The sequence below is a fragment of the Oryzias latipes genome, chromosome 23 (genome assembly GCF_053564925.1).
Source record: "Oryzias latipes strain Hd-rR chromosome 23, Olatipes_Hd-rR_3.1".
NCBI classification, from domain to species: domain Eukaryota; kingdom Metazoa; phylum Chordata; class Actinopteri; order Beloniformes; family Adrianichthyidae; genus Oryzias; species Oryzias latipes.
In genome coordinates this window covers 22,764,908-22,788,711 of record NC_136259.1, presented here as the reverse complement: position 1 = coordinate 22,788,711, position 23,804 = coordinate 22,764,908, and the positions used below count along the sequence as shown (strand labels likewise).

Below are 23,804 nucleotides of genomic sequence, written 5' to 3'. Positions count from 1 at the left end.
AACGGAAAGTGGTAAAAGGAGGAAGAAGAAGAAGAGAGGCGCTCCATCCAGAGCTCCACGAAACCAATCATTTGACTACCACTGGTGTGGAAAGCGGTTGCCATGGCAACTACAAAGAATTTCAACAGTCTCTATAGTTGGCTGTAGTGTAGGTCTCTTTTTCTTTTGTACAATCAGACAAAAAAATAAATAAACTTACCATTGCAATGACGTCTGACGTTAATGGAAGACCCGTTCTAATGGAAATGGTGCAACGTGTTCACAATGGAGGATAAATATAGAGAAACTTAAAATGTATTCAAATTGCTGAAATTGCAGACGAAAGATAAAGGTCGTATTCGAGACGTAGAAAGTAGCGTGGGCGGGGCCACAAGCTCCCCGCTCCGAGCTCTCAGCAAGGGGAATGGGAAGAGACGGCGGCCTTATTCCTGTTCAACAGCGCGGCCCAAATGTAGAGGTGAATTTCTAATGAACTCCTGCCGCTCTGCAGAAACTATGTCCAAGGAAATGGCACAGGATTTTAAATTTTGGCTAAAAACGACACATTCATAATGTAAAGATCACTGAGAAGGCTTTTACAAGAAACCTGAGGAGGATTGGAGTGGGACTGTCAGCCGAAGACTTGTTTTTGACCTTTTACCTGGAAAAATGAGAACCTTCATTTAACAGCATATGTCCTCTGGTCATTTACAGATACAGGCTGGTCTAGGCTAGATAAACCTCTCGCTCGGTGACCAGTTTGTAAATATGGTGATGTCCAGGTCAGAAAATTCTATTTTGGGTAAAAAAAAACTGAACACATGGCACCTCAGTATAAAAATGTCATTATGGTTGGTTCAATGTAAACACCGGAGGATAAAATCTGTTTTTAAAGTGTATGACGGCAGCAACTGTAATTTAGAGAATCAACACGTCCAATCAGAAGCGGCGATGACCAGGGCAAATGGTTTCATTTTGGGGAAATCACCACAAACGAGCCGTGAGATGAAATCGAAGGCCGGCCTCAAAGCGCTCTAATCTCCTGCTCTGTTTGCCCTGGTATCCCGCTCCTCATTATTTTTGTTTGCTCCGTCTCCGTTGAGCCTGGGCTTAAAGTTGGCCGGGCCGCGGCGCGATTATCCGAGGGGGGGGGATTAAAAGAAAGTTGGATTTTAAGGCCGTCTGATTTTGCTTTCATCCATTTCACAGTTTATTAGTCGGCAAACCAAAATGACGTGGAGAAGGGATTGTGCTCGAGTTACATGAGGGGTAGAAGGCGAGGCACTGGGGCATCTGAGGAAAGAGTGAGGGGCTGCGGAGGGCAGTTCTGCTCACCGGCCATCAGATGGCAGCCTTGAGTCGCTGCTTTTGAGGAGCGGCTGAGGCTCCTGAATCATCAGCCAGAGCGGTTTGCTCCGGTGGAAATGTTTCAGCAGCAGCTGCAGCTCCAGCCCCACCTGCACCCAGAGCACGGCGAGGAGAACCCAGCGCGTCCGACTTGTTCAAACAAAAGGAGAGCAGTAGCATGTTTTGCTTTGCGGATGGCGGTGAGAGCGCCGCGTCCAAGAAACATAGTGGGTTGATGAAGCGCTTGAAAAGCGCGGCGCTCTCCAGCTGCTCCACGCTGTCATGCGGAGACTCCGCCGTTGCACAATACGACCTAGTGTTCTCACCTGAGCGCAGCACAATACGGCGCTCTGTTGGGCGACGCATTGATCCCGCACATCTGGAAGCGGGCGATCAGCCGTCAGCCGGAATGATTCATGATCGACTTAATTAAATGAGTGCTCTCTGCAGCCCAGCGTGGCGCCTTTGAAAACTGAGAGCGCGCTCCCGCTCATGGCATTCCTGCCACGGCACAATGAAGCCTTGTTTGAAACGTCGGTGCCAGCAGAGCGCCGTCCGCTCCCCATCGGCTGGATGGAACTTGGACCACGAGAAGCGTCTCCTCTCCAAAGGCCTGAGATGACCCAAAGCCACAAACTACATCACCACGATGAAGCGATGAATGCCTTTATTGCGCCTTCGATGCTACATTTCAGTCATCCAAAAGCACAGTTTCCTGTCGCAGCCGACCACGCAGAGCGGCAGACTCCGGTGCCAGCTGAGGCAAGAGCCGACGGTGGCGAAGCCGACGGTCACCGGCTGCAAAAGAATGGGATACGCAGTGAGGAGCCAAGACCACAAGACCACCTGAAGGACCGCGAGCGAACACACACCTGTGGGTGACCAAGATGGTGGATGAGCAACTGGCTACTGATCCTTCCTGGACAACCGGTGGTGGCGAAGAGGTTGTCGTTGGCCCGAGACCACCTGACAACAAAACAACCTTCATGTTTGGAAGACAGAACTCTGGCATTCCAGTAAGGTTTAAGGAGGCTGAGTCATGACAAAGAGCTGAACCACTGTACCTGAACAGGTGTGCTTTGTCTCTGTGGGCGGGTCTTTTCTCTTGTGGGTAACTGCAGAACCGAACCAAACGGACATAAATGTTGTTGTCCCACACCAGAGTGACCAACATGAGCAGACCCCCCTCACCTGGAGCGCGTTATGTCCCAGATGAGCCAGTCGTTTCCCGACACGGCGCCCACTTTGATGGGGTTGGAGAAGCACCAGTCGGCGGAGGCGATGGGTCCGCAGTCCAGCGACAAGATGGCTTGGTGGGTCGCCAGGTCATAAAAGCGAATCGTTCCCTTTTTCTCTGCAACCATTAGCTAGAAAAACCAACGAATCAGACAGGAAGAATAAAGAGAATCCTTAATTATGTATTTCATCCTTTAGTTGTTGTCGGTGACATCTCCAGAGTTGAAGGGTTAATAATTCTGTCAGTTAAAAAATGTGTTCTTCATGTGATTTACAGCAACTGGTGTTCCACGTCCTCATTGGCTGTAGACTACTGTCCTTCAGTCCCCTCCGTGTTCAATTTAGAGAGTTTAAACCCAAAAGAAATAGAACAAATGTTAGTCTGAAGCTTTGTTCACAGCGGCCTCGGAAACGCGTTAAAGTGATCTATGCTTACGTGCATTTCAGGCTTTCGCGTATAAAACCCCAACGTTCATGGATCTCCACACAAGTTTTTAAGTCTATTTTGGGTCTCCACGTTCAAAACATGTTAAGCAAGTTGAACTTTGACCAATCAGGGACTCAGATTTGGTAGTGACATCTGGACAGGCTCCCTTTTAATTCATGAAAGTTGCCAGACTGTGGTTTGTGTCGGAATTCTATGACACCATGTCTTCCCTATTTCGGGATAAAGCTGTAAAAGACAAAAGCCTGGAGCTAGATTCACCGGATTTGCACCACTTCCACATTTCACACCAACCCTCTTCCAGCTGGTGGTTCGTGCGCTGGTATCGGGTAGCGACAGTCAAGTGTGAACACCACTGCTTTCAATTAAAAGTTCCATTAAGTAAAATAAATACATTTCTCAGTTAAAAGTCCTTTTAATTTATAGCTTTGATTGCCAAATGATCAATGTCTATGTTTAGATTGCATCAATTTAGGTAAAAGAATCCGACTATGTCATATCACCACAAAGTTAGCCGAATCATGTACCGATTCGTAGGCCAAGTATTGCAAATCGAATCACGTGATAAGAAAAAAATACACACTACCAATAGCAACTGTCAAAAATACTACTACTTTTCAGATCTCAACTATTTAGAATGCAACTCCTGCGATAAACCAGGGACCGCTGTAAATAACAGTGTTCACTCCCGTGAGAAGTAATGTGGAGTCAAACCGACGATCAGATCGTGCAATGAGGTATGGCCAACATAGTTATGAGCTGATGGAGGATGGGGCGTGTCTGCTGTTTAAAATCTATTCATATTATTCAGTGACAATTACGAGTTATATTTGCAACAAAAAAATAACGATTTCAGAAAAAAGCTCAACATAAATCTGGTGTTTCATGTTCTGCCATGCCTGAAAATGGTCGTTTATCCCTGAAGATCAACTTTTTGAAATATTTTTTAAGAGGCTAAATTAGTTTAAGTCAGACGTTCACACGCATTTGCTTTAATAGCTTTTACGCTCCTGAGCTGGGCCCGGCGTTCTTTCAGCGGCTTCATCTGTTTTTAGGATCTGTGGGTTTCCTGCCGTCACACGCCATTTCAGTGCCACCCAGAAGGCCGACGAGGCTGAATTCAGGCTCTTTTTATGGGATTTCACCTCCTATCCTCCAACATAATATTTACCCACAATGCCATCTGCATCTAAACAGGCCCGTGACATAACGCTGCCACCACCATACTCGCAGGCTCTTTTGGCTTCAGGTCCAAATATCCTACCTTAAAGACTTCCTCTGGGTGCCAGCACACACTGACGCCAGGAGAGCGAAGTCTGAAGATAGTGGGTTTGCGTCCATCCAGGTCCCACACTCTGCAAAAAGAGAATCACACACAATATTAGGTAAAAATAGCATCATTAAAATACTTCAGTGGCACCTCATTGGGCTCAGGATATTAGAGCAAGCGTGTGAAATGATCACAGAGCCAGGAGCAGGTTCTCATTGGAAGAAAACCACAAGGAGAGGAACTTAATCCTCTTTAATTAGTCGTTTTTAAAGATAATTCAGCCTGATGTGAACCACCGTTGGCCTAAAGCCCAACAACAAGACCCTTAGGTTGTAAAAAGGCAACCGCCTGTTGATTCTTATGTAACCTCAAAAGTAATTCAGTGTTTGTGGTAAATGAGGCTAATTTTTTATGACACCATAAAACCTCATTAAAACTATTAAAAAGTTGGGCTTTTTTTCTAGATCTTTGCCACCAGCTGATAAACAGGGAGGAAACTCTTTCAACTCATCGGCACAACAACTTCTTGGTGAGGCAAGTTTTTACATTTGAAAGAACAAACAACGGCAAACATAACATAAATTAGTTTTTTTCTTCATTTCTCTTAGCTGTATTAACATCTTTAAGACTAGACTAGACATGACTATTTCACTCTTTTCCTCAAGAACTGCCTTGAACATGAACTGGTTTTGATCATTTTCTTTTTATTTCCCCTCTAAACTTCAACTGATGGTTTTCTTCCATGCACTAAGAAGAAACAATACATGGGGAACTTATTATAATACATGAGAAGTTTTTAGAGAGTCGGTGCAAAAAGGACAAAAAAATATTACTGCTTGTTTTACGATTTAGGTCAAGGTATTGTCAGAAACACAGTAACTGGGCTTAAAATGAAAAAATATTTGAGAATTAAAAGCAAATCCTGCGATTCCTAAGTCCTGGAGTTTTCCCATCCCACACTGCTCAACACCAGCCTTTCATGACGGCTATTATCAGGCCTCTGCAGAGCTTCACCATGACCTGAATCAGTGGAACGTAGAAAGCATGCTGAACGGAGTTCCCCAAGGACCAGGGTTAGGAAACACTGAATTAGAGAGTTAAGTTAAAGTGTGTGAACTTTGCCCTCTGCGTTGGACCCACTGAGGTTAAAAGGAGCTGCACTTACTGGCTTGGTCACACTGCTCTTACAGGTGGATGCCGGCCGTCTGCGGGCGAAAAATGGTCAGACCGGTACGGCCAGCATGAAATTTCAAGGTCATAGATCGCTCGGCTACGTATCACGTGCACACTCGGTGCGTGGATCATTTGCACAGCCAGTAAGGGGCCAGTACTCACATCTTCCTATCGACTTGTTTGGCGAGACACACCTGTGCTCCCTTTAAGATGCAGCTGCTTCTCTATATCATTGTTTCCACATAGTGGTACGGTCCAGTCTGGTATTTTGAGCATTTCCATTATAAAATTCAACCATTAAACCGCACCAAACCATGCCACTTTTAGGGCGAAGCTACTGTCGTCACGCGATGCAACCCATTGATTGGCGGAAGGTCATTACGACAAAAGAAAGCGCAGACGTTTCCAAGCATTTCATTTTTTGTCTTTCAGCCGAGGTGCATCAGGAAAAGATGGCTGCCACAGACGGTACGGTCAGCACTGGAACTACAAACGTTCATCGCCATCCTTGGGGACAGCCTGACTCAGAGCGAGCTGGCTGGATCGCCATGCTGGATGACCTCCATTGTTGCTGCACAACTGTCATGCAATGCTACGCCATCGTTCTACACCCCAGATGCGCCATGAAGGTCCAACTTTAAGAGGAAACGCTCACCTGGCCTGGATCAATTTAAACTGTACCACACCACTCAGTGGAAACGAGTCTTATATCACCCTCAACATACCCGGACAACCCGGAAACCTGCAGCGTCCATCCGGGTCAATCCCCCGTACGAGTGCATATGATGTAGTTTTGTTGTGTGCTGTAAATGGGCGCTCAAAAAAATATCTATCAGTATCTCACGTGCTATATCAAACGGAAATTTAAAAATTGATATTTTATTTTTTTAACGAAAACCCCAAATTTGAGCGAATTTGATCAAATTCGTGGTGCTCCCAGCTCTTGAACACATCCAGCAAACGCCAGGTTTCTCCTGACGGCACAAACCTAAACTCTGGGTTCCTTTCTGCTGCCAGAGTGAGGCCTCAGACACAAGTGAGGCTGGGAAGTAAAGCCTCAGACCACATCGGGAAAACAAGGACTGGACCCTTTTCTTTCAGACCACTATCCAAGCAAAGCTCAGTTGCAAGCTACACCACCAACGGCCAAACTGTGGTCAACCACTTTGTCCTGAAGAGGAGAGCACTGGCTCCCCAAAAACAGCACAACCTCTGCAGGAGGAGGTAAAAAAAGAAAAGAAAAGAAAAGAAGACAGAAACGCCATGAGTGCAGGGATTATGGAGCAGCAACCCTCTGCTTCCAGGTACAACAGAGTTGAAAAGGACATCTGAAATTCTGTATTGTGTTATCAAATTGGGAAAAACAGCAAGAGCAGAGCTTTTCTCAGGCTTTCCCATAAGAGGAGGAAAAAGAAAACCGCCGTTAGAGCTGCGTGATTTGATCTCTTTTGTAGAGAACTGAGTAAATAATCCAAGGTGGATCTCAGGGGGGAGAAAGCTGGAAGAGGAAAAGCATATTAAACCCCTCCCAGTGCCTTGGACGGTCAGAACGGTTGGTGAACAACCATCAGGATTGATGAGGATTTTGCTTAGCTTCAAAATAGTACATTAAAAATGCACTTTGCTCTAAATCTGAGTAACATTTTTTGCCTTCAAATGTACATTTGTGTTGGTTTTTAAACATTTGTTTCTACAGCTAACTCATAAATCTACTTCACTTTTACAGCTTTTATCCGTTTCTGGTATCTGATAGAGAGAAACCAATTGTTTTGTTGACAAAAATAAAGCATCATATTATTCTTGAGTTGAAAGAAATCATCTAGAACAGTGTTTTTCAACCAGTGTGCCGCGGCACACTAGTGTGCCGTGGAAGATGGTCAAGTGTGCCGTGGAAAATTGCCCTCATTAACTGATCTAAAAACATTAACCATCTCAAGCAAATCAGCTTTTTGTTCATCCAAACAGGTCCTGATAAAACACTGAGTGGTTAGGAATATAAAAGATCATAAAATACTTTTTTCTTTGTGTTTAATTGATTCTATTAAAGACATTTTGATAAGAATGACGGCACCGCGATTTACCTGCAGCTATAACCGTTTTCTGAAAAGTCCCGCCCCTTTAACTGTCTCTGCCAATCATTCTTGAAGGCTTAATCACATGTCATCAGTCTGACCAATCAGAAGTGTTAAAAGTCTTCAATTCCTTGTTCCAATTTAGCTCATAACTCACTCATTTCCCACAAAAACACCAGCTAAAGCTCGTCATTAGCGGTGTAGCTTTCCACAGAATCCGGTATCAGACCGTGGAACAAGTGAACAAAACCATGAAGCTCAGAGACGCAAGTCTTTCTGCCGTTTTCTCGCCGTGTTCACACTACATCTCCCATGATGCATTGGCTCAAAGGGACAACGCCTCAGCGTACAATGAGTCGTCCTTGTTACACGGATTGAAACCACAACGAACATACAGTTTGTATGTAACTTAACTTTTATTACATCTTTTAGAAAAAAAACATCTGCAACTTCCTGCTTTTTCTGCCACAATTATCACAAAAATGCACGTCAGATTGCCGGGGGGGGGGGCGCTGTAGATCAAAACAGACTATGAGTTTCTGCTTTTTTTTTTTTTTTTGGGATGCTGGTGTGCCGCGGGATTTTTGTCTAGGTTAAAAAAAAAAAAGGTTGAAAAACACTGATCTAGAACCACTAGATTATAATAGCGCCCAACAAATAAATCCCAAATTACTTCGCTTACAGTGGTATGAGAAAGTTTGGGCACCCCTGATAATTTTCTAAATGTTTCTTCATAAATCATTGGTTGTTTGGATCATCAATTTCAGTTAAATATATCATAGAGCTGATGAACACAGATATTTGAGAAGTGAAATGAAGTTTAATTGGATTTAAAGAAACTGTGCCATAATTACTTAAACAAAAATAGGCAGGTGCGTAAATTTGGGCAGCCCAACAGAAACATTCCATCAATACTTAGTAGATCCTCCTTTTGCAGAAATGACAGCCTCCAATCGCTTCCAATAAGGGCCTGGATTCTAGTTGAAGGTATTTTGGACCATACCTCTTTGCAAAACATCTCCAGTTCAGTCAGATTTGATGGCTTCCAGGCATGGACAGCCCGCTTTAAATCTCACCAAAGATTTTCAATATTCAGGTCTGGGGACTGAGATGGCCGTTCCAGAACATTGTACTTGTTCCTCTGCATGAATGCCTTTGTAGAATCAGAGCAATGTTTAGGGTCATTGTCTTGTTGAAGTATCCAGCCCCAGCGCAACTTCAACTTTGTCACCGATTCTTGAACATTGTTTGTAAGAATATACGAAAAGAAAATACTAAGCCAATTGAGATGGCTGTTGTTGTGAATTTGGGCTATACAAGTAAAATTGAATTGAAGAATCTGCTGATACTGACTGAAATCCATGCCACCTTCAACTTTGACAAGATTTCCAGTACCTGCACTGGTCACATAGCCCCAAAGCATGATGGAACCGCCACCAACATTTAGCGTCTCCGTTTGTGGTATGCACGCAGAAAAGGCTTCTTCCGCATTACTCTCCCATACAGCATCTCCTTGTGCAAAGTGATGGTTGAACGATGCACAGTGACACTGCCGCCCACGTAACGACTTAGTGCTGGGTATCCCTCTGCCAGTGGGGTGAGATAAAACCAATGTTATGTATTTTCCGAGCACTGATAGCAATCCCTAGCATAGATGACCGGCGACTATTGATGACATCATCAATTTTAACGTAAATTTTAGCGCAGAGAAGCAATTTAAAGTCCCACTCCAAATATATTTTATCTATTTTCACCAGTGGAATTGAAGTTGTCTGCTACCCTGAGTGTAAGAAAAAACACAGATAGCTCCAAATACTCTCAGATCCCTGCAGTGGACCCCCTTGATCTATTGGCAGCACATTTTCTCCCCACCAGCTCCAAACTGCTCAAACCATAGAAACCCGTAGAGCTGTTTAGACTACAAGAAGCCGAGGAAGTGGAGTCTGCTTCCTCGCCTCAGTTCTGCAGCGTCAGGTTGCGTGTTGGCAGCAGCAGAGGTCCCACAACTGCAGGGGACAGAAATGACCAAACTAAGTAAACCGGTGGAGAAGGAGGCCCCTGCCAAAGGCAACAGAGTGACGGCGAGGTCATGAGCCTACACCAGCGGACATAGGGCTCCCTCCCTTTCTGCAGGACCACTTCCTGTGTCTCCTATACAGGCTCAGCTTGTGTGGGCTGACTGGATGGTCCTCTCCCCGTTAACTTGATCCATCCCTCCGTCTTCCCCCCGTGTCCCATATTTTCTCAACATGACAGAATTTAAATCTTTCAGCAGATGGAGCCCTCTCCTGTTTTCTCTGGCTGGGGACTGGGGAGAGGAGAGACTTGTTCGACTTTGCATCAGGTCGTTTGTTTCAGTCGTGAAGTTAAAAACATTGGATCGAATGGAGACAGACTTGTAGAAAAAGCCCCTAGTGGTGACTTAGTGAACTGACCTTTTATTTTAATAAAAAAGGCCTAAATCCAGGCTTCGAAGGCCGTCCTACTGCTGGTTTTCCAGAAAACTTGCCTTATCTGCTGGATCAGGTGTCTTTAACCAATAAGAAGCTGCAATGGCAGGTTGGTTGGAAAACATGTAGGACACCGGCCCTCAAGGTCTGGAATTGGACACCACTTGCATAATTCTATCCATCTGCCATTCCTGTGGAGGTTGCTGGGGCCTATCCCAGCTACTTCACGATAAAGGCCGCTACACCCTGATGAAATTTACACTTCAAGGAGAATTCATATAGGAACCAATTTAAGTGTGAAGCACGTCTCTGGACGTCTCCAGCCGGAGTCGAACTAACATCCAAAAGAGGTAACCAGGACACCAAAGGGCTCCCCATGCCTCACTTTCGCAAAGATTCTTTGAAAAATCACACTTTTGAAAAGTAAACTCTAGCGCAAAAGTATAGTTTAGAAAAATTCACGCTAGTTTTTAGCATTTCTTTTTACTTAAACAAAATGTTAGCTTCGGATTTTCCTCCACTGGTCGTTTCGGTCAGCTACAGTTTTCACAAAAAAGCTTTTAAAGACCCACTCTGATGAAAATTTAGTTTTTGATGTTTCTAACTTGTTCTTGTCGCATTTTCCTTATGTTAGAGGAAGAAAATCAAGCTCAGGAATGCATTTCAGAGTATTTTTTTATTCGAATTGTTGTGAATCAGCAGAAGATGAAAAAAATCCCATTTAAAAAAAGATGATAGAAGAAATTATGCTGGGCGGGCCAAAAGCTCCCTGCTACGCTCCATTCTAGCAGAGCTAGTGGAATTAACTTTCGCCACTGCAGAAACTATGTCCTAGAAAAAGACACAGGCTTTTAGATTGAGGCTAAAAACTGCATAATCATTATTAAAAGACCACAAGGAGCGTTTCACAATAGATCACTTCTAGAGCTGTGACGGTGTGGGATTTTTGATCACCAGTGATGAACCAGCAGGGGGCGCAGTGTCGCAACAAAAAACCCCACAACATGATCAAAGTGGGTCTTACTAAGCAGAACAAGCCAGGAAAGGAGGCGGTCATGAGCGCCAGAAAAGTAACTTCTTCAGTCTTCAGTTTAACCACAAACCCCACCTGGAGCACCTGTTTTCCTTTACAGGTGGTTGTTCTTTTAAAGCTATGTTAACATCGGCCTCCACAACGCACGTTTAAGCGAACACTTTCAATGAAAAGTCTATGTAAATGCTTGTACAGTTTTGGGCTTTCTGACTGTAAAAAGTCTTGGATTTATCGGAATAGCGCTGTGAAAGAAAAAAACCTGGAGCAAAATTTTCAAGATTAGTAACTATTCCACATTTCACACCAAGCCGTTTCTAAGTGTAGATAGATGTGCTAGTATCGACAGTCCAGTGTGAACACTATACATGCTATAATCACGTTTTTTTAAACATACCTGGCGTGAACGTAGCATAACATCTCAGCAGCTTCTGGTGCCTTCAACTACAGCTCATTGAGAAATGATGCAAGCTCACAAAAAATAAAAAACATAATGCTGACGTCTAAGAAAATTTAACAGAGATGGGAATTTACGCATCAATATGCAGAAGTTTTTTTTAAGACTTCAGGACTTTAGAAGATCACCCATTATCCAGAAATGTGACCAATCAGCCAAAAAGATCTCAAACTAAAAACAACGAAGGCTCATCCAGGAGGTCATAAAACAAGCTAAGGAGCTAAGGAAGGAAAAAAAGGTAGGCTTCACCTGATTCAGTTCAAGTCTGAGGTCCTGACTTTGGACAAAAAATATGATTCGCATGAAAATTTGAGGAGAAAGACTGAACAAAGGACTCATCTCATATTTGACAAAAATGTGGAATTTTCCCAAATATTCTGTGGACTGAAGAAACCAAGGAAGAACTTTCTAGAAGGTGTGTATCTCATTATATCTTGGGGTCATACTGACATGGAATGGATGACTTTCAGTAATTCATAAAACCATAAATTCTCCTTTCTGGCAGGAAAATGTCATTCACTTCAAGCTCAAGAGCTTTTGGCTTTTTCTGGCAGGACGGTGATTCAAATGCACTGGCAGGTCCTGAATGGATCAAATGCAGGTTTTGAAAAGGAGTCTGGCCTCAAAGCTGATAGTTTTATGGCTTTCGAAGACATTCTGGTAGAAATGTCTCTAAATTTAAACTCATCTGTGAATAACGGTCAAGAAAAAGGTCCACAGGTGTGGGAAAATCTCACAATCATTAGATGAGTGCACCACCATCTTTTGGTAACGAAACAATAATTGATTCTATAAAAGTTTGCAAAATACAAACATTACTATTTTGGAAACAAGAACTAAAAGAAATTAAAAACTGTAGTTTTCTGGGACACAGGCTATGTCCAAATTCCCTCCCTATTCCTTTAAACGGCAAATATGACATCACCAATTTCAAGAAGTGAAAATCTAATCAAAATATGACCATTTTATGAAGACTATTTATGAATCCACTGCGTTCCGATGATGAAAACTTTGATGGTTAAAAAAATGCATTTAAATGCAATTTTTCACAAAATTTGTTCAAACGCAATGTGGTCTACATTAGCCAATCTAGTGAACATTCTTTCCCACTAGCTCACAACCCCAAGCTAACATTACTGGTGCAACAGAAATGAAAGGTAATCCAGTAGCTTTGACCCAGATTCCAGCTCGGATGAGGAAAACAAAGACGTACATGGATGTATTTGTCGGCAAGTGGATAAATCAGAATGGAGCGGAGCGGGAAGCTTGTGGCTTGCCAATTGTAGCTTTTACGTTAATGTGAACGTTTTCTTTATTTCTACTTTTTTTTTTAATGTATGTATTTTTTATATTCGTAATAAACTTGTTTCCATTCCTTTCCATACGTACATAACGCCTACGACCTTTTACAAACTGCATTTTTTTAATCTGCTCCTAAATCACAACAGCTTGAATAAAGATGCAATTTCTACGCTTAATTTTCTTCAACTATGGCTTCCATAACGAGAAAAATGCTACAGGGTTGTATAAAAACATATTTTTCATCGGAGTGGGTCTTTAACGGCTACAGATCTCTTGTACAGTACACAGGGGCTGTCCCTGCACTGACCCTGGCAACTAACACACTTTTTCCCTCTGTGCGCCTTAATTGAAAAGGAAAATTTGGGAACCTTGTTAAAGGCCCCCCCCTAAGAGAGGAAAATATTTCTGCAGCTAATTGGATTTCCATATTTAACCAATTAGGTAGAAAAGCTACAAAGCAGCTCTATGCTTACGCACGGTCACATCGGAGCATGTTGTGCTTAGCATCAAGTTTCACCGTGGAAACGCTGTCAGGACTTTCTGCACCATTAACAGAGAACAGAACTGAAAATCAGGAGCACACACACACAGAATCTGGACCTGCAAGTGTGGTCGTCACTGACGGAAGCGATTCGTTTCCCCTCTGTAGGCTCAAACACCAAATGGTTAATGTAGCTGGTGTGGCCCTCCATCACCTCGGCAACGATATGGAAAAAAGAAAAGAAAAAGACACTTTAATGGAAAACAGAGAACGCACCACCAGTGAAATGTGGAGCACCTCCTGTAACCTCCCCAGTATCAAACGTCAGTGCAGGGAGAAAGTTTGATGCCAAATGAAAAGTTCTGGCCAATGTGCTCCAGATGTTGCATTACCTCGACTTCATGCCTATCCTGGAGATCAGAAGTCAGCAGGCGCAGTTTTCTGTCAGCTGCCGCCGTGCACAATCTGCAGATGAGGAAAACAAAGTTGGGTTTTAACAATAAATAAGGAGGGAAAGCAAAAGGTGTGCTTTTTCAACGTTCTACAGGCAGGCCGGGGCTGACACCTCTGGAGGAATGTGTGTGGCAGGAACCTGGAGCCTGATCAGTAGAAACTCTGCCAGGGAGATTCTAATTGCAAGCAAAGATAAACACGAAGAATGACGAGATTGCTCACGCCATTTATGCACATTCGCATAAAAACCTGCGCGGAGCCAGGCAGATGACTTTCCCTCTAATCAGCCCGCGCGTAGACCAGCGCCTGCAATCATTCACACAATTACACTACCTCACTTATGACAAGAAAAACACATACATATGACCAGAATAAACAGAAAGCGGTTCGCACATTTTCCGTCGCAGGCGCACATGGATTTGGCATGATGTCATTACAAACACTCTAAACACACTTCAGGGTTTTACCGCCTCAGGAGGGGAGATTTCTTCTGGAAAGAACCTCCAACCCGAAAAACAAGTGTTTGCTGTGGAGCACGGATCGCATGCAGCCCTCTTCACAAAACCTACTTCCAAGACAAATGTCTTTGAAATGTCGATTCAGCGCCCTTTTAGCATCACTCTGATGGGCTTTTTCTCAACAGTATCGGAGAATGGGAACTTTGTGAGACCATCGCTTTAACTGCAAAATCTAAAACACAAATATTATCCCAGGAGTTAAGTGACACTGAAAAAGAGGGCTTCTCTTTCACACAGGAAGGCAGACTTTGCTTGATTTTCATGATTCTCTTGGTGTATTTTAGCTCAGGTCTTCAAATTTGACACTGATTTAAGGTTTTGTTTTTATAAGGTGTTACCTTCAAAACAAAACATAACGTAAGCACGGAAAGGGGGAATGTTTGATAGATTATTTTACAGCAGAAATAAAGCTTAGTGTGAATAAATTTCATTTTGTTTATTTTGTGTTTTAATTGTGCAAAAGCTATTTGAAGGACGAGAAGCAAAGCTGAGGTCGGAGGTTGAACCTGAAAACTTTTACCTGTTCTGTTGTTGAGTGGATTGATTTTGAGACAGAGAGAGACAGACATCTTCTTTGCCTAGTTGACCCCGCGACCCCATCCCAGAAGAGCAGAAGAAAATGGACGGATGGATGCTGGACTGTGTGGGACTACCGATTGCTTTTTCTTGGTTAAGCATTGTAATTTTGTGGACCTCAATGATGGTGTTCAGGTGTGAAGTTGCTGAAGTTGCTTTTGATGTAAATGTTTCTCTGTGTTATGTATTATTTACCAAAATACATTGCTCTTCGCTTTTGAACACTTTTAACAAACAATATCTTGAAATTGACAGACTTTGTAGGCGGAAAAGGATAATGCGAGTCTGCTGGAAATGTCTGTTGGGTCTTCAACTCCCACCAAAGGGAGAGCATGTCAACCACCTTCATTGTCAACCCAGAAGTTCAAATCTGTGGCTGTAAAGTTCATACAACCCACTAACCTTTTGGTGGTTGCTGGAAGTAATGGATGCTGCCAAGCAGAAGAGTGGCCCATCAAGTCTGGCCGCCTTGTAGGACCTCAAGGCAACTGACGGGCAGTTCATGTGGCATGCAATGCAGGTAGTTGAGGCAACAACTTTGGTCTGGGAGCAGTTCAGGGAGGCCATAGAAAAGGACAATCAGTCGACCTTAAAGAAATTCTGGCAAACTATTTGGTGCCTCAGGAGGAAAAGAAGGCAGTTCTATGCCAGTACTGTTTACAATGCAGGTGGTGAGCCGTTGAATTTGACTAAAGACATTGTCAAGAGGTGGAAGTAACACTATGACGATCTCTTGAATCTCCCCGACATGCCTTTCAATGAAGAAGCTTCAGTCAAAAAGCTTTTCAGTGGGAAGGCACCATGAGTGGATGAGGTCCATCCTGAGTACCTCAAGTATCTGGACGTTGTGGTGCATGTTGTGTGACAAATCCTTGTGAAAACTTGCAAATCAGCAGGGGGTCACTTTTTAAGAGGAGCGACTGGAGGGTGTGCTCCACCACAAGGGGATCCCATTACTCGTTCTTCATTGGAAAGTCTATTCTTGAGCACTGGAGAATTCTACCAACAGCTGAACCTCTGATTCAGGAGGACTATGGTTGTGGAACACTCCATCAGCTCAACACCTTAAATAAAGGGCTTGAGGATTCATGACTGTTCACCCATTCAATCCACTTGTCCCACTGAAATTAACAGAATTATTTAAACAACAAAATAATGAAATAGGGCTGGACTAAAATGATGGTACCCATAACTTAATATTTTGTTGCACAACCTTTTGAGGCAATCACTGCAATTAAACGGTTTCTGTATTTGTCAATGAGCCTTCTGCATCTGTCGACAGGTATTTTGGCCCACTCCTCATGAGCAAACTGCTCCAGTTGTCTTAGGTTTGACGGGTGTTTTCTCCAAATGGCATGTTTCAGCTCCTTCCACAGATGTTCAATGGGATTCAGATCTGGGCTCATATAAGGCCACTTCAGAATAGTCCAACGCTTTTCTCTCAGCCATTCTTGGGGTTTTTTTGGCTGTGTGTTTTGGATCCTTATCCTGTTGGAAAACCCATGACCTGCGACTGAGACCAAGCTTTCTGACATGAGGCACCACATTTCTACCCAGAATGCGTTGATAATCTTGAGATTTCATTTTACCTTGCACAACTTCAAGACACCCTGTGCCAGATGCAGCAAAGCAGCCCCAAAACAGAACTGAACCTCCTCCACGTTTGACAGTACGGACAGTGTTCTTTTCGTTGTATGCTTCATTTTTGAGTCTACCAACATAGAGCTGATGTGTCTTACCAAAAAGCTCCAGTTTTGTCTCATCTGTCCAAAGGACATTTTCCCAGAAGCTTTGTGGCTTGTCAACATGCATTTTTGCAAATTCCAGTCTGGCTTTTTTATGATTTCCTTTCAATAGTGGTGTCCTCCTTGGTCGTCTCCCATGAAGTCCACTCTGGCTCAAACAACGACGAATGGTGCGATCTGACACTGATGTACCTTGATCTAGGAGTTCACCTTTAATGTCTTTGGAGGCTGTTCTGGGCTCTTTGGATACAGTTCCAACTATCAGTCTCCTCAATTTGTCATCAATTTTCCTCTTCCGGCCACGTCCGGGGAGGTTGGCTACTGTCCCGTGGGTCTCTGAATAATATGTGCCACTGTCATCACAGGACCTTCAAGCTGCTTAAAGATGGTTTTATAGCCTTTACCTTTACAATGTTTGTCTATAATCTTGTTTCTAATGTCCTGGGACAATTCTGTCCTTCGCTTTCTGTTGTCCATGTTCAGTGTGGTACACACCTTTTCACCAAACAGCAACGTGACTATTTGTCTCCCTCCCGTTCACATGTCTCTACGAAAGTCCGGTCGCGGAATCCATGTACAAAACGGCGGTCATTGATGGCGCTGGAAAGTCAACCGGTTGAACTTCTTGGCTGCTAAATCTCAACAATTTTGAATGGGACCAATGAGGGACTCGGATTTGGCAGTGGCTGCTGGAACCGCAACTCCACGCTCAATATGAAGAAGATCATCAACCTATGCATGCATTTCATAACGGAATTTTAGCATGAAACAGCAGCATTAGTGGCCAGAATGACCTCTTAAAGTCTCTGCCAAAGCCACTCTTGACTTCAAAATGTTTAAAGTTATAGTTTGAGCTCCAATCATGACACAGTTTGATTTCCAATGCTTGTATAAACTGTAAAAAGACATCCATTTTTTCTGAAGAGGCAAAAATCCAGTTTTATGACTTTAAGCTAAACTCTGACTGATTGTGATGAATGTGAAGTTGAATTTTTTTTCTTTTTGTTCGTCATGTAGCTACAAAGTCGGTTCCTGATCATTGTTTTTGTGGTTTTGCTGTTAATGTAGCATGTAAACATGTGTGTGGGAAACCTGGGATAAAGTTCCATAAACTTTACTTTCCAGGGTCTAGATCCTTCTACTCTTTTCATTTACTCCTTTTGTCTTTGAAATGAACTTTCTAAGAAACCCCTGTTGTTTGGTGTGTTGGCCACTGTATTTACCATACGACAGCCAAGGTTTAAAAAAAAAAAAAAGAGTGTGTACTGTGGAAGTCTGTGGTTTAGGTCTTTGGGGCTTTTTTTTCTAATACAAGCTGCTGCGGTAGCAACTCGAGCCCCCCCCCCCCCCCCCCCCCCCCCCCCTTCTCCTTAAGCCGGTGAGAACTTTGTACTTTTCCTGGAAGGCCAAGCTACGTGCCGACTGAAGGGAGAGATGGAACCTGAGTGGGTAGTCATCAGCGCAATAACATGTGCGCACGTCACAGGACTGGCTCTGGGGTCCTGTGAAGCAAACCACAGAAGGCTAGGAATTATCGCTGCCTTTCCTTTTCAATTACAGAAAGCTTAAACACCTCCGGGGGGGTTGGGGGACTGCAGATCCTTCCCATCCGTGGCTCCAATTAGGCAGACGCTCTGCTTTCTAACAATCTATAGCTACTTCTCCGCTGCTGCCCCCCACCCCACCTAAAACAACTTGGCTCACAGTGTGACAGCGAGAGGTGCCGATGACTACTTTCGCACCGGCGCAACAGCTGTGTCCCTAAAAAAAATTATTCTGTTACGCTAAGACACAGATGACAGGTTTTTAATAGGAGAGTGACGTATGGCCTTGCACCTTTAATCCCACTACAACACTGGCTCACACCTTACATAACAAGAGTTGTACCAGCGTACACACTAGAGGAGGTCAACACACCTAAATGGGCCTTTAATGGGCGGTGGAAAGAGAAAAACTGTCAAGGGAATATTAAATGCAACGATGGAAATAAGCTGCATCTGGTTATGATTTATCTAAACTGATCCAAAGTCAAAGCAGTGTTTTCTCTGACTGTGGATCAGCTGTCAGGTTGGTCAAAACTCAAACTTTTATTTTTGTCTCTCATAAGCAATACACTAAAACTACATTCACATCGGCCTCAAACATGCGTTCAAGCAACCATTTTCATGAAAAGTCTATGCAAAAGCACGTAGATGTGCATTTCGGGCTTCCGCGTTCATACTGTAAAATGTACTAGTGAAATAATAAACCAATAGATTGTTAGCACCATACAGTTTTATATGGTTTCTCAAAAGGAGAAGCTCCAACAATAATGTGTAGATCATTATGTTCTGCCTCTCCTGGAGGGCGTTTCAGTTTGTCCACTAGGTGGTGCTTGCGCTATAGCATTACACTTTATTCCAGAAGACTAAAATGGTGCTTTTAAAAAAATTTTTTTTTTTATGTTTCCTTGAAAGAGTTTGGAAAATCAATGCCTGTGAGTCTATAAAGCTGTTCATTTCGTCACCAATGTATGTTTAGGTCGACTGAGCGTTAGCATTAGCCGTCCTATGGGAAATTCCATTATACGTTAGCATCAAGCTAGTGGACTTTGGTTTCTTGCGGTTATGCATTAGGTCACCGGAAAAGGAAAGGCATAAAAGATTGATCTCTACTTTTATGAATCAATTATTGATTCATTAAGCTTGGATCGATTCAGATCGATTAATTGATTTTATCAAACCCGCCATAGTAGGTAGCGTGTATTGGGCTTTTTTGAAAACATAATGGTTTCTCTGTCTATGTACGCGCATGGACATATCCGTTTATGGTGGTTTACACAATACGCGTGTCACACAGGCTGATTTCACAATTTCGTTAATTTTCAATTTACTGTGCAGGCCGCGTTAACACCACGATAAAGAAGGCCCAAGAGTGTGTCCATCATCTCAGAAGCCTGAAAGACTAGGGATGCAACGATTTATGTTCCCCATGATTCAGTTCAAACCTAGATTTTTGGCTCACAAATTGTTTTCTGTTTGATGCATGACTTGTTTATTACAAAACACCAACAAAAAAACGACAAAATGGCAGAGACACAATAAAGTGGAAAAGAGATGTTAGAGAATTCAGTCACAACCATAGGATTTAATCCTGTGTGAGTTCATGCTCAGCAAGCACTAAACAACTGAAACTTTTTACCCAAGGGTGCCAAACTATTACATTAATCGCAATTATTTTCTACAGACATTTAAGTGTATATATATATTTTTTTAAACGCGTTAATTTCCTTTTCGCGTCGGTTGGTTACTTCCATGAAGTCGGTTCATGTCTGATAACGCACACGGTTATCCCACGTCATGCCAATGATTTTCAAAAAAAAATAATAATAAATCAATTATCAGAACTTCAACCCTATTATATTTTTAAATTTAGATAGCTTTTCACAAATAGTGGACTATTTAAAACGTGGTGCGATCTGTTGTCATGGTAACAGCTACAGGGCTTGCAGCGACTTTGCTCTGCTCAAATTACCGGTAACTACATTTGTCATTTTTGCTATGATAACATTTAGTTAAAGGGCAGAGTCTGTTTGAAAGATAGTTCTTTGAGGAAGAAGGTTTTGTTGATGTTTAGGAGATCCAAATACTGCCTGAAAAATTGAACCAGCACAGAAACAATCTTGATGGTTAAAAAATTATGTTTTTATAATTTTTATTCTGAGGCCAAAATTAAAATAAACCTTTTATTTCACTTTGGCAGAACTCCCCATCCCTGTGTATAAGAGGTTACATTCAAACGGCTTGTAAACTTGCCATGTTAACAAGATGTACAATTACTGTGAGACGGTGGTCGCCCCATCATCATTAGAGGATTGTTCAGGATTAACGTCCAGCAGAGCAGAATGTAAACAACAACACCCAAAACCAAAAACCCCCCATTTCCCGTGAAAGCCAGAATCTGCTCGGAACAACAGATCCTGTCAACACAAGCCTTTGGCTAAACGTATCTGCCTCAAATCATTCTGATTAGGGACTAAAAAACTTTCTACATCGATGCAAAACCATTTGATTGAATCTAATGAGCATTTAAATGTCCCAGAGATTGAAGCTGATTCTGTTAATAACCAGAAGGACTCAGATAAAACTCACCTTCAGTGCTAAATTTATGGATTACAAATCTCCCCACAGGCTCTAAGTAGAATGAAACTGATTGGTTTTCGGTTTAAAATGATATCAGAGACAAGAGTAACTCTCTTGTTTGCCTCTTGTGGTTTCTTCCAGAACTGACCCGATTACTATTACTTCAGTATTGAAGTCATACAGACTAAGGTTTGGTTTTTGTTTCACTGGAGTGTGATGTCATCAACAGAAAATGACTTACTTCCAGCTCAAATCAAATCAAATCAAGTCAACTCAGTTGGTATTTTTTCCACAATCCAGACGCCGCCATGTTGGAGCCAGATGTCATGGGTAAGCAGTGATTGGTTAGAGTTGGTCTGAGTCAACATTTCCATGGTAATCCCTCTCACCAATCAGTTGTTAGAAGGCCACACCCCTAGCACTTAGAAGTAGGCTACACAAAATCTGTCAAAGGTTTCAAGAGTTGCATGTGGCACCACCCACTTTTTTTTAGACTTCTTATTGGTCAGTTTAAAAAAGGCATCAGTGCAAGAATGGTTATTCTGGAAAATAGAATGACTGATTAATAGTCTATGGGATTTTGGCTTCTTGGAGCCAGCAGGTACTTCCTGTTTGGAACCCAAACGGGGAGGGTTCACTCAGTCCAGATCTCATATATACAGTCAGTCTTTCTATAAGAATCGTTGAGGGCCAACGTGTTCAGATAAAGAGGACAATCCTTAGTTTGGATGGTTCAGAATTTTTCTAAATATTTCAGTTTGCTCCTAAAAAAAATTTTTTTTCTTCTGATGAATCTACAGCAAGGAGGGTGGACAAAACACACAAAAACAAAATAAATGATGATAAAATGGCTAGCTTAAACAGGTTTTGCTAACTTGGATACTTTATGGCAACTTTTTAAACACCACAAACACTTAAACACAAATATTCCCAGTCTTTTAACGACTAGAAGCCTGTATTATTCGGATTTCTCTTGGTGGTGGAGCAGCATGTGCTGCCCTCCATCATCTCCACTCACTGCATTAACACAGGACAGCATCTACAGAGTAGTACCTACCAGCTGTTGTCACAAACCTTTACTGCCCCATGTCCCGAATAAAATCATTGTCTTAGGCTCCGGGCTTGCAATAATGATGCATTTCGTAGCATCCATTAAGATTATTCTTAAGCAATTTTGAAAAGGTTTATGGAAATATAGTATGAAAACCAATATAAATGAGTGACAAATTAGCAAATTCAAATACGTTCCATCACCTAAAGCTATTTTCTTTGACATTCTTTGACTTTAACAAACAATAAAAAAGAAAGAAAGAAAGAAAGATACGCAACAAAAGAAAGAGTTTTAAGTTCCCAGCAAGGTCGTCTAACCGTCAGCCGCATAAAGATTTTATTCTACAAAATCAAAGACAACATAAAGGCTTTTGCTTTAACTTCCAAGTTTCAACCTCAACTGTAGATTTTGAAAACAAACCTATTGATCTCCTTTGACTGTTCTCCTGCACATTTATTCTGTAGTATGGATACATTAAATGATCCCCCTTTATCTTATCAAACGGTGATACCTGAGAGTGGGTATTCTATCCAGCCGGGATTCGGGGCTCCAAGCCAGAGCATCCACACGCAAATCATGATGAAAAGCTCGCAGGACGTTAAACTCGACTCCTTCCACCTCCATGTCCTCCTCCTGCAGGGCCACATTTGGTGTCATTAAGGTGACAACAAAAAAAAAAAACCTCCAAACTGTGCTGTGTCAATCTGTGTCAGAAACCTGGAAAAGGCAGGTGGCCACCACCACAAACTGGTTCCCACCATAGGCCAGGAGGGAGGCCGAGGTCCCTGAGCTGAAAGGACTGAATTCTACCACATGGACATAATCGTCACACGGCACCGTATAGGAGGGACTGCGAACAGATTCCTCCTGCATGTTTATCCCTGTCACACAACAGAAAGAAAGGAAACAGATTCCTATTTTTGTTCATTTTTACAAAACAAAAAGAGATACAAGCATGAAAAAAGTAACAACTTTAACATTTTTTCTTTATACATCTCCGGAGCTCCTCTTGCTCAGTTTACTGATCTTTACTCTTTCCACATGTTAACATAAGAGATGGTTTATATGAAAACTCCCAGCACTCTTATTTATTTATTTTACTTCATATCTTTTTTTGGTACTCTAATTTACCAAAATCAGAAGTAAAAAAGATGTTTCCAATAAAAAAAAAGTAACAATAAGCTTTGGATCAAAAAAGTTTTTTTTATATACAGATGGGTAAATTGACCAGATTAGTGCAGAATATATCCCTCAATATATTGATTGGTTAATAAAAGTAATGCAGTTCTATTGCCTCTAACAACTTTTTTTTGTTGCACCAAACTACTTTAACTAAAAACAGTACATATATACTATACTTTAATAGGTTGTATTAGTGTTTTTATTTTATAATACAGAGGTTTAAGATGAATCTAAACAAGAATCAGAATCTATACCAGACTGGAGGACTAACACGTCAAGTTAAAATATTGGCTTGTTGCTCTTTAGCAAATATGCAGTAAGTTTGCCTCTTTTAGGGCATTTTTAACAAGCTACACTCACAATTCTGGTATTGTTTAGCCTAAGCTAAAAATGAATGTGATGAGCAGGCAAGATTAATAGAATACAAATAGTGTATCGTCAAAACCAGAAACTTTAACAGGATTAAAATAGTACATTTTAAATGTTCAAAGAGAACAATATTTTCTTTTCCCGTGATGATAAATTTACGAGTTTAAAAAAAAGAGAAAACGATTTATTTATTCGCAGGAGCAGAAAGAGAAAGCGACCACGATGCTAGAAGCTAATACGAAAAAGAATGGCGCTGTTTTGTTTTAAACCGACTAGGCACAGACTAGTTTTCATAAATAATAATTTTCTGCTTATTTCTTCTAAGAATACATATATTACCGGCGCGTGCGTTTCCTAGTTGCCCGCGCTTGAAGTGTTTACCATTTATTTCCGCATACGACACGGAACGTACCAGTAGTTGGAAAAAACCAAGGGGAGACTGAAAGACGAAAAGATAAACGAATCAAATTATAGACAACATTAGAAAACTTGGAACAAAAATATAAATCGACAAATATGTTCCTAAACATAAATATAATCAATCTGG

At 42.1% G+C, this 23,804-nt stretch overlaps 1 protein-coding gene across 1 annotated transcript; it reads right to left on the bottom strand.

The window, feature by feature from the left end:
• Positions 1-1,978: 1,978 nt before the first annotated feature.
• nup37 (nucleoporin 37) lies at positions 1,979-23,638 on the bottom strand. The gene is made up of 10 exons (XM_004083207.5): positions 23,597-23,638; positions 22,424-22,587; positions 22,218-22,339; positions 13,635-13,707; positions 13,362-13,456; positions 4,272-4,362; positions 2,518-2,693; positions 2,391-2,441; positions 2,199-2,292; positions 1,979-2,124 (listed from the first exon to the last, which is right to left on the bottom strand). Exons 2-10 carry the CDS (start codon positions 22,577-22,579, stop codon positions 2,011-2,013), a joined length of 972 nt encoding a protein of 323 aa, XP_004083255.1. The 5' UTR covers positions 22,580-22,587; positions 23,597-23,638; the 3' UTR covers positions 1,979-2,010.
• Positions 23,639-23,804: the final 166 nt, after the last annotated feature.

Excerpts from the sequence above, each read along its gene's own strand:
- nup37 (XM_004083207.5), bottom strand. The coding sequence starts at position 22,579 with ATGCAGGAGGAATCTGTTCGCAGTCCCTCCTATACGGTGCCGTGTGAC. Across the intron at positions 13,457-13,634 it reads AGGATAGGCATGAAGTCGAG|GTGATGGAGGGCCACACCAG; the intron begins GTAATGCAACAT and ends ATCGTTGCCGAG. Across the intron at positions 4,363-13,361 it reads AGTGACGACCACACTTGCAG|AGTGTGGGACCTGGATGGAC; the intron begins GTCCAGATTCTG and ends CTCTTTTTGCAG.